Source organism: Camelina sativa, chromosome 11, assembly GCF_000633955.1.
Source record: "Camelina sativa cultivar DH55 chromosome 11, Cs, whole genome shotgun sequence".
NCBI classification, from domain to species: domain Eukaryota; kingdom Viridiplantae; phylum Streptophyta; class Magnoliopsida; order Brassicales; family Brassicaceae; genus Camelina; species Camelina sativa.
The window spans coordinates 15356182-15366346 of record NC_025695.1 but is presented as its reverse complement, the minus strand read 5'-3'; the positions used below and the strand labels follow the sequence as shown (position 1 = coordinate 15366346).

Genomic DNA, 10165 nt, shown 5'->3' with positions numbered 1-10165 from the left:
CGTGGCAGTGGCACTCACAGATTTCCCCATGGCCGCATTGGCACCGATCCAAATGGTATTCTCCTCTGCAACCTTATTGTTCTTATTGTTATTATATTAGTACTGAGATTGGGTGTTTAAAAACAGAGTATTTGTGTTGTATCGTGTATGTATGTGTGGATCAGACCCGGCGTTAACCGGTCCGGTATTGCAACCACATCCTTGGGTGATCCCAATATCGGTCATGGCTTATGAGTCGAAGCAGCTCCAAAACGGCAAACTGTACGTGCGCGTAGACATGCCGGGAGTTCCAAAAGAGAACTTCACTGTCTCTGTCACGAATGGGCGAGTGAAGGTGACTGGTGAAGCTCCTGCTGTTAGCCACGACTCAGGTGGCCGTTTCTACTCTGGTGACGTGGCTATGCTCTCTGCTCCTGTTGACATTCCCAGCCGTCGAGTCAAAACCATCGCCAAGAACGGTGTGATTCGCCTCCTCATCCCTCCAGTTTGATCATTTCCATGATGAATCTTCTGAGTTTGTGGATTTGTCTTTTCTAGAGTGGACCCTTTTTCTGGGATTGTGCCGTTTGTTTTGTGGATCATTTCCTTTTTATGTTTTATCAGTACTTTGGATGATGTCTCAACGACAAAACATATTTTGGTATGTTTCAACGACACAGCTTTTTGTCATATGCATTGTCCTTTATGATTCCTCTCATTTGTTTATCATTTTCCAAAGGTCTTTGTTGAATTGCAAAGCATTTTTACAAAACCTTTGCTATGGGTGTCGAATATAGGGGGCACAAATATAACTCTTTGAGCAGGAAACAATAATAAAGGTTCCACCATCAAACTCACTACACATTCTTTCTGCTTTTCTATCTGTAGAAACATCTCTATACACACCTATAGATAGACGACAAAAGGGGCTTTTGAGACGTGGAACCACCTTTAAAATCTTTGCATCAAGTCTTCTTTGTCATCCTTTTGATTTCCATCACCGCCTGCAGAAATTTCACAACTAATTTTAGCAATCATCTATGATACCCTTCTACTCAAAATTATCACTTTGGTGTGACTATTCAAAGTAGGAACCAACGGGATTTCAGCTACCAAAACAGTTCTTTAACTTCACTCTTAGTTCTGATATGTCATTGTAGCAGAAATATTAGTGTGCCTGAAGTGGTTATGAGCCTAAGGTTATATATGCACACACTCACCAAAAATAAGGCTATTTAAGTCTCTCTACCTCACACCCATTACTAATTCTGGTATTGGTAGTGCGAAGTAGATATTCAACTGTCGAAAAGAAGATTCTAGTTTTTACTATCAACGGGGGAGAGACCTATGAGTCTATGACATTGATACAAGAAAACTCTTAAAATTGGGTCCATATCAAATGCAATTTGTGTTTAAATCTACCACACTTCCTGCGTAACTCATTGGGCACTGAATCCTTCCGAGCCTCTGTTTCTATTAGGAAAGGACAATAGACTTTGATGTCTGCAAAACGAACTCTTAACTATCTACCATGATTCTATCAGCACAAATGAAGTTACTATGAAATAGACAGGTTCACAATCGTGTACTATTTAAACTACCTTTAAATCGCCTACACAATTTCACAAACTAATTACTAGATCATTCAATTAAATGCACTCTTTTCTGATGACCATAGGTTTTCTTTGCTTGTTCCACTTGGAACCAATGGGGAGCAGCAACCAAAACAGTTCTCCAACCCAATGTTGAAACAAAAATAATACCCACATAGTTCCAACTTTCAGGGTCTAAATGCTACCATCAAACATTCAAACTAACAAACAACCATGCTTCAATAAACTTTCATATATACAAAAGGCTATGACCTGGTAAACTATTGATTCATAGAACCCCAGTTATCTATCACACTCCAATCCAAACTATCTACCATGGTTCTATCAACACAAATGAAGTTACAAGCATCAAGTAGCACTACGCAATAAAACAACACTAAGGATAGGAATCAAGCAACAGTAAGTACTAATATGTACAAACACCACTACACAAATTAAGTATAAAATCATAGTAAGTATGAAACTGAAGTATGAAACCAGAACCACCAACGTAATCAAAAGACTCACCTCCGGGAAAAGCCACCGTCTCTCTGGCTCTGTTTCATGAAAAGGGCTCTCTCTCTTTCCTTCTCAACCCTCTCCCTCTTCAACCTTTCTTCTCTCAGCTCCATCAAGCTCTTCTTCCCACCACTCATCTTCTTCTTCTTAGCTTCATCACCTCTATATCCACCATCATCCTCACCACGAACACTATCATCTTCCTCATCATTACGTTTCTCAAGATACCAAGGACGCTTCACACCTTTACCAGCAACCCCATACCCCAATCTATACTTCTCCTCATCTGGATCACCCGCCCTCGCTGCAGCATCCTTAGCAGAAGCTCTCGCCGTCGCAGCCGCTTCTTTCCTCATTTTTTTCCTTCTCTGATCTTCCTCCTCCGCAGGCTTATCGTTCTTAGGGATCTCAATCGGATCAAAGATCCTAATCCCTACGAATAGATTAATATGACCAGTCTTAGGCTCCTCCGGTTCAACACTCTCCACAACAACAGCGGTGGTGGATTTAACAGCAGCAGCCACCACCGCCTCGTCTTTACCCTTCTCTGCCTCCGGAGAAGCTCGTTTGAGAGGCGCTAAGCCACGGACGTTACGGAGCACCTCGAGACGAGACTCAGCATCTCGTTTTCTAGCTTCCTCGCGTTTGATCTGCTCTTCTCTAGCGGCAGCTTCTTCGTCTTTTCGGACTTTTTCTCGGTTGTCGAAGTTGTAAACGTTCCATCGCTTCTGTGGAAGAATGTTCAAACCACCGTGACCTCCCATGGCTGGGCTAATTAATGGATAAATATCAAAAAGTTCCCACTTTCTTGCGAATTTGTGAATTCCGAAACCCCGATTTGATATTTCTTAGCGATGAAATTGTGAGCATCGAAAAGAAAAGATGGGGTGAGTAAGATCTTCAAATCGAATTGGAAATTTAGGGTTATCAACGCCGAGATAATTAACTTCTAAATTTTGGAATAAGTTAACTTTGAAGCCCATTACGTGATATTTTGAATCTTTGACAACTATAGGCCCAATTTAATCTCTCTGTCTCTCACGCTCAGCTATGTATCACATCTTCTTGTTATTATACCATAGAGATGATGTAGACACAGGTGTCACCGTCAAATGTCAGTATAACGGCATATGTGAACGGAATGGACTAATATAAATCAAACCGAAGATAGTTGACACGTGACAGTTATATCCGAAGAAATTAAATGTCCGAATGGTAACTAGGGTAATAGCGGCCAAATCTATCTGCCGTACAAATTTTTTAACAAAAGTAATGGGATTCTTTGGATGGTTTTTGCCGGGTTAAAATGCTCACAACTATCTCTTGATTTGGTTTGTAGATCGACATGCTCTTGACAACATCTACTGCCTTCTTAAGTTCTCCATCTATATATGAAGTTATGAACCCATTATCTCAATGGATGGCTTGAAGCCAAGAAGTTTGAAGACCCGAAGATAATGTGCATAGCTAGTCTTCCCTGAATGAGCACATGCAACCATGACATTCCAATCCATCGAGTGTGTTTTATGCAACCTCTGACGAAGATTTTCAAACATGTTGATTGCTCTTAGCCCGTATCGAAGCGGTCGTGTTTAGAAATTTCTATTTAACTTTTTTGATTTATATTTTAGTTGTATATACAATATCAAATAAAATATAACATTTCTTAGATTTTATTCTCTATTTAACATTTGTGTAATGAAAAAAAAAATATTTTGTAAATTATATATGATATTTTATATTTTAAAAATATAAGCAATGTTGTATGTTAGTTTTAAAATAAAATGTTATTAATAAACGATGTAAGGATTCATATATTTAATCTTAGTTTTATAAATTAATTTAAATTTTATAATTGTTTTAAATAATTTGTTATTGTTTTTAAGATTTCTGAAACAATAAATAGAATCTGTTAATTAATATCATTAAATAATTTTTAAAATATTGTTTATTATTTTGTAAGCCAATATAAGTTTTTCTTTTATTAGTTATTAAATTAATTAAAGTACAATAGAATTTTTTTGTAATATGCCATTGATATAAAAGATTTTATCTAGTTTATTTACAATATTGTTTGTCTTTTCTTATACTTAAATTTTTGTTATTTTATTTTCTTGTATTAACGTTTTCAAATTTTTAAGTAAAATTGTAAATAATTTTCGACACTATGGTTATTTTTCTAATAAGTATAATTAGTTTGAAAATAATTTTAAAATTTGTTTCTCATTCTAGCGAGTGAAAATGAGATTTGTTTACAATCAGCTTTAAATAATCTCACCACATTGTTTTTAAATCCCTAGACATGTAATCATTTTCTCTTATGTTATATATGAGACTATAAATATATATGTTTTGTACAATGATTAATCACCATCTCAAATTATTGATTGTAAAATTTTATAAATGAACTCATCAACATACCATTGCAAGACACGAAAAAAATTGGTACAATCGAATTTATATATGTTTAAAAATATTATACAATCTGAAGGAAGATTATTTTCTTTTTAGTTGATTTTTAGAATACGAATACTAAGGAAAACAAGGTTATACGAAGAACGCTAATAAGTATGATGGAAGACAAATGGGCTGAACATTAAACTAGATATTAACCCACGTTAAACTGTGGGATGTACATTTTATTTAAATTAAATTTGAAATAGTTTTTTTTGTTATTTATTGTTAGCAATTCATCCAGCCAACTTACAATCAGATTATTGCTGCAAAAATTATTGTAAAAAAAATCTGTAGAAATCTTAGTTGTTTAACTGAATAGAAAATTTTTAATATCTTATTTTTAATACACTAATGGCATTCTAATGTAATTTTTTATACTTTAAATGTTATTTTTATAAATGTACTTCTCAATTGATATAGTAGGATATTATGTTTTTGTTTTGAGTCTGATCTAGTGACATTAAAAATCCGTTTAAACTAATTGCACATATTGCTCTGTAATTTGCCAGCAATAAAAGTTGTAATTTATCATTTGATTTTGAATTTGAATATATAAATTAGGAATGGGGATGCTCTTTCATAGTCTCAAGACATCCCAAAGTCAAAATTTTAGATTTGTTTAGCGACACACTTTTTTCCAATTGTTACCCTTACGTACTCTTTAGCTAACACACAGTTTCAAAGGGTAAATGTGTCATATTGTATGCATAAACGTGATCCCGGCATATTTGTACACAGTATCGGAATTGTTGTAAAAAGTGGCATGTGGAACATGATCGACTGATAGATAAGATGAAATCTTGCGTTTAGTACTTAAATTTGAGTTTTTAGAGTTTCTTTTTGGGAATTGATGAATCGATGTGTTGAATTTGTTTGTTGATGGTTGTCTGATGATTGGCGTCACCTATTTCTTATGTATGTGTAGGCGTGGAAGGAATGGCAAAAAAGCTCGTTCAAGCAAGAGCATGACTTAGGTTTGGATCCTAATTTTTGTTACTGATTTGATGTTTGATTCTTGAAACCTTTGATTTGATCTAATATGATCCTGTTTTTTTGAACCTTCAGAGAAGAGAAGGGCAGAGGCTGCTCGGATTAGAGAGAGAGAAGTATCCAGATAGAATTCCGGTGAGAGCTCAATATTGATACGTTACAGATATTCAAAGTTTTGTGTGATTAGCATATTGTCCCCTTTTCTTTGCTCGGACCAGTCATTTGTGTTTCACTGAGTTTATGCAGTTTTAAGTTGTTGTGTTAGCTATGTGGTATAGTTTGCCCTTTTTGTGGCTCTTTCCTTTCACAATATTTTGTTTCTCTCTTGGTGATTATGAACTTATCGACGTTATCGTCTCTTCGCCTGATTATGAACTTATCGACGTTATCGTCTCTTGGCCTATGGTTTTGTAGGCCATGTCGAGATTCCCCTGTTCCAAGTAGCCACGAATAAGATTCATGTAACGAAATTGTGGAACATGATCAGATTAAGCTGAAGCTCTGTTGGTAATGATAAAAATATGAATGACCTTCAATTCTTTCATTCATCCTCCAATTGATGACACTTTTATTTTTTTTGTTTGTTTACAAGCTAATGGAAAGTTAAGTATTCGAACTACATAATTAATGAAACCAATCAGGTAACATAATTAATGAAATATGAAAGCCAAAAGAATCAATGTAAACCAAAAGAAACCTAGCCTAGCTCAAAATAAGTAACTAGAAAAACAATTTAGTAACCTTGTGGACTTTAGAAGTCATCATCTTGTTTGCAGTTTCAACGGCATCCTCGACCCTTCCAGACTCAACATATGCACGAATCTGGCAAGACTTCGTCTTTCACCATATCATCAAACAAACTGTCAGCCTCGGACAGCCTCCCATTCTGACACAACCTTGTAATAAGGTTCCTGTATACTCCCACAAGCTTCGAGTTGTACTTAAACTTTGCCTTGGCCTTGGTGAAGATGTTGACCGCATCGCTGAACCGTCCCATCTCGAAACACTCGTTCACCATAAAATTAAGAGCATCTGATGCATCGAACCCAACGCACAAGTTGTAATAGTTAAGCACATACCCAAACAATGGCCAGGCCTGTGTTTTTCTGCCGTACTTGAGCAACAGTTTTAAATACACATTGCCCACAGTTGCATTTTCTGTCAAGCCGTTCTTGTTCATCGTCACTGAGCTCCTGTATAGATCCATAGCCTCCTCATCCTTGCCTTGCTTGAACAAATACTCTACGAATAGTGATTCCAGGATTGCGATTTCATTGCGTGTGGAACAAGTCTTGAAGTCGTCCCGGAGCTGATACGCCATGTCGAGATTCCCCTGTTCCAAGTAGCCACGAATAAGATTCATGTACATGCCTGGCTTTTGGAAATTGAACAATTCAGCTCTTCCTTTCAACAAGAGATCCAGAGCTTGGTCCATCATCCCGGCATCGACCATGGCTTTGGTCAAGATGTCGTACGTGTTGTGGTCCGGAGAAGGTTTGTTGGAGAGGAGGTGGGAGTAGAGTCGAAGAGCGTCATCAAGGCGGCCTTTCTCGCAGAGGGATTTGATGACGAAATTGCAGAAAGCGATGTCTGACGAAATTGCAGCAAGCGTTGCACATGGCTCCGATGATGGTTTTGCTGATTAAGGTGGCTGTTTCAGGGTCCATCTTCTTCCTCGCAGCTAAACGGGCGTGCTCGGCTGCAACGTCGAGGTCCTCAATGTCATTGATCAGGAACCTGACTCGAGTAAGCAGTGATGATGGACCCTTAAAGGCGGGTCGTTGCTTCAGAGGAAGATCCCTCCCAATCGGATAAGGTTTTGATGAAAACATCATCCTCTGGAGGATGAACCGGCGGCTGCTTGACATCGCCGGCGAAGACATTTTTTTTTTAACCTACATCATCTGGACACGCCCAACATAATAAATATAATTTATAAACGATGTCGTTTGTATATGTATAAACAAATCCATATATATATATCAATAGTTAAAAGGGTTTGTATGTTTATTATTCATGATCATAGTAAATTAGGTTCTCACATGACATGAGACACCGATTCTTGTAACAGATATCAAGCAACTAACCGCTAGAATGAGCTGGGACCGGACAAATTCATCCATGTCCTGCAAATCAGTAACTGCGAACCAAATTGTAGAAGGCGTTATTTGTGAGAGCATATGGTAAAAACGAGAATGGGTAAGCCAGAGAAACAAGCATAATACCCAAGGATTTAGAAAATATATATTGAAAAATCTAGTATGAGATATAGTTGTTACCACTTAAGCAGTCCGGGCATAAGTTATGTCCCCTTGAACCTGGATAACACCTTCAATTGGAGCCATATGCTGCAAATCTTTGGCCACTATAAGAGGAAGATCTCCTTCTCTGCATCTCGTTTCAGCAACAACAAATCATTCTCAACTAGTGAGTTAGTGAGCTAGCAAGCACATTAAATAATTAAAGAGAAAACAGAGTGTGATTAAATTAAGCAATATGAAACTTACTTTTTGACTCAGCTAACGACTTTGCAGGAAGACTCAAGACCTAGATATTAAGTGAAGTGATAAGAATCAGAACGTGTTCTCTTACTGATATCCACTACGAATCAAGGAACAAGCAAAGAACCTTTTTCTAGAGCATCCCCTGCTCTCCCAAGTCAATTTCCCCATGCCTATCAATTTCTGTTTTCCCCCTGTTTAACAACTACTACACTAATCGAATCTAAGTTGTCAGCTAAGTGAGTTATCACACTCCTATGCAAAAAAACACTGCAGTGATAAAAATAAACCATAATTAATAATCTCAGAAGCTCCAATTCAAGCTATAGACTTTCCGAAAGGAGATTGATGAATCTTTCTAACCAGATAAAGTGTACATAATTCTTATATCATCTGACACATGTAAAAAAATATGATTTTTTTGGCTTCTGTATTAACACAAGTTACACAACTGTCGATGGGTTTCCTTTTCGTGTTAGTCTTCACAATTTCAACGAATACGATTCACATGAGAAAATGGCTCCGGAGCAGCTTTTTTGGTGGTCTCTGGNAACATTCCAAAATCTCAGAGTTTCGTCTCCTGCTGCTGAAGCCACGGTACAACCATCCGGACTCTGTAAAAAAATACAACAAACAACACAACTTTTAGGACCAAAGACCTCACAACACAAAGCTACTTGGCAGCTAAAGATAAAGAAGATTTGATTTCTATTTACCTGAGCCATATATAGGACTCTTGATGTATGACCGGTGAGCTCAGCCATTTTCACCATGGATGGGTACTTCCAAAGTGTAAGCTGATTCTGTGTAAACCCATGTGAACTAAGCAACTCTCTTTCATTCTTGCTCCATAACAACGAACAAACTTGGGAACCAGTGTCTACTGAATTCAAGCAAGCTCCGGTGTGAGTATTCCAGAACTTGATGGTCCTGTCTCCTCCACCACCACCAGTTGCAAGCAAATTCGCTTGGAAAGGGCACCAGGCAAGAGCTTTCACTGCAGATGTATGTTCCTCAAGCCTGTGTAGCCATTGCGTGGTTGAGTTTGAGGAGGCGACAGAACGATCCCATATGTGCACCACATTGTCGTTGCCACCACTCGCTAGTTGCTGTCCAGATCCTGACCACTTCAGACCACAAACCTCTTGAGTGTGACCTCTGTAAGTTTCCACAATATGTGATCTGATTCGTACATCGTTGTTGACAATCTGCCCGTCCATTCCTCCAGTAGTCAGGATGTGATTGTTCCATGCCAATGATCCAACTCTTGATTGGTGGCAACCATTCAATGTTCTCAGCTGCAGAAATATGATAAACACATCAGGTCAAGGGTTAAAAACATGACAACCAGGTTATGATATCTAAACAGAAGAAGGGATTTGAGTAATTACTTGACGGTTGGAAGCAGAATCCCAGAGCTGCACTTCAGAGTTGTTGAGTCCAATAGCAACATGACGACCATCAGGCGCCCAGTTGATACTTGTGACAGGTCCTTTCTCTTCATGAATGGTGACAAGCTCAGAAGTAGAACCAGTGGAAGCATCCCATAAGTAGACAGTGTGGTCCAAGGCTATGGCTAAGACATTTTCACTTCCCCAGTCAAGCAAGTTGAGGTAGAAATCATCAACAATGTCAGGTGCATCCAAGGTTCTCTCAGAAGTCTATAATTACAACATAGCGAATAACAACAGTCAGATCAAATACAAACTCCAAAGTAACAACAAGTAACTGGGTTCTTTTGCATTCAAACTCAATAATTAAAAACATAACATACCTGAGGAATGTATCTGCGAGGCTTTACAGATTTAGGCTGTTGGTGAAGAGAAGCAGAGTGATGGGTGGGAAGAAGATCTACAGGAGCTTGAGGTTTGTTTCTGAACGCGAGGATCCGGGTGTGGTTGAGGTTCAAGATCTCAGCCAACTGCTTCCTGTAGGCCTCCTTGGATGGTGAACTTACCGCTGCTGATTGATCCTTACCTTTTCTACCTTCCATAAGGGCGTAGTGTGCATAATCGAAATTCATAGCTGATCTGTTGGGTATGAACCTGTCCAGCTGGTGGAAGATAACATAATCAAATCAGTACAGTTCAATCAACATCACAATTTTCAAAAATCGAAACCCTAATT

The 10165-nt window shown here is 38.0% G+C and overlaps 3 protein-coding genes, 1 long non-coding RNA gene and 1 pseudogene across 5 annotated transcripts in view; 2 read left to right on the top strand and 3 right to left on the bottom strand.

Annotated features, from left to right (window-relative positions):
* LOC104728000 (putative 57 kDa heat shock protein) overlaps positions 1-490 on the top strand; it is a 2488-nt gene extending 1998 nt beyond the window's left edge. The window contains exon 5 of the mRNA XM_010447045.2: positions 165-490. Within this exon, the coding sequence (XP_010445347.1) occupies positions 165-490 (326 nt within the window). The remainder of the gene's footprint in view (positions 1-164) is intronic.
* Positions 689-3041, bottom strand: LOC104723463 (leukocyte receptor cluster member 1-like). Of its 2 annotated transcripts, XM_010441838.2 has the most exons (2): positions 2100-3030; positions 689-983 (listed from the first exon to the last, which is right to left on the bottom strand). In XM_010441838.2, exons 1-2 carry the CDS (start codon positions 2852-2854, stop codon positions 977-979), a joined length of 762 nt encoding a protein of 253 aa, XP_010440140.1. In that variant the 5' UTR covers positions 2855-3030; the 3' UTR covers positions 689-976. The 2 variants fall into 2 exon arrangements, with proteins under 2 accessions (XP_010440140.1, XP_019087072.1); XM_019231527.1 differs by lacking the exon at positions 689-983 and having other exon boundaries at positions 2096-3041.
* Positions 5317-6043, top strand: LOC104723462. The gene is made up of 3 exons (XR_757354.2): positions 5317-5521; positions 5613-5672; positions 5952-6043. It is a non-coding gene; the product is annotated as an uncharacterized LOC104723462 (long non-coding RNA).
* Positions 6242-8047, bottom strand: LOC104723461 (pentatricopeptide repeat-containing protein At3g60980, mitochondrial-like). Its single transcript, XM_010441836.2, has 3 exons — positions 7817-8047; positions 7625-7677; positions 6242-7441 (listed from the first exon to the last, which is right to left on the bottom strand). The coding sequence occupies exon 3, from the start codon at positions 6988-6990 to the stop codon at positions 6343-6345; it is 648 nt and encodes a 215-aa protein (XP_010440138.1). The 5' UTR covers positions 6991-7441; positions 7625-7677; positions 7817-8047; the 3' UTR covers positions 6242-6342.
* The window catches only part of LOC104723460, a 2915-nt pseudogene continuing 1112 nt past the window's right edge, over positions 8363-10165 (bottom strand).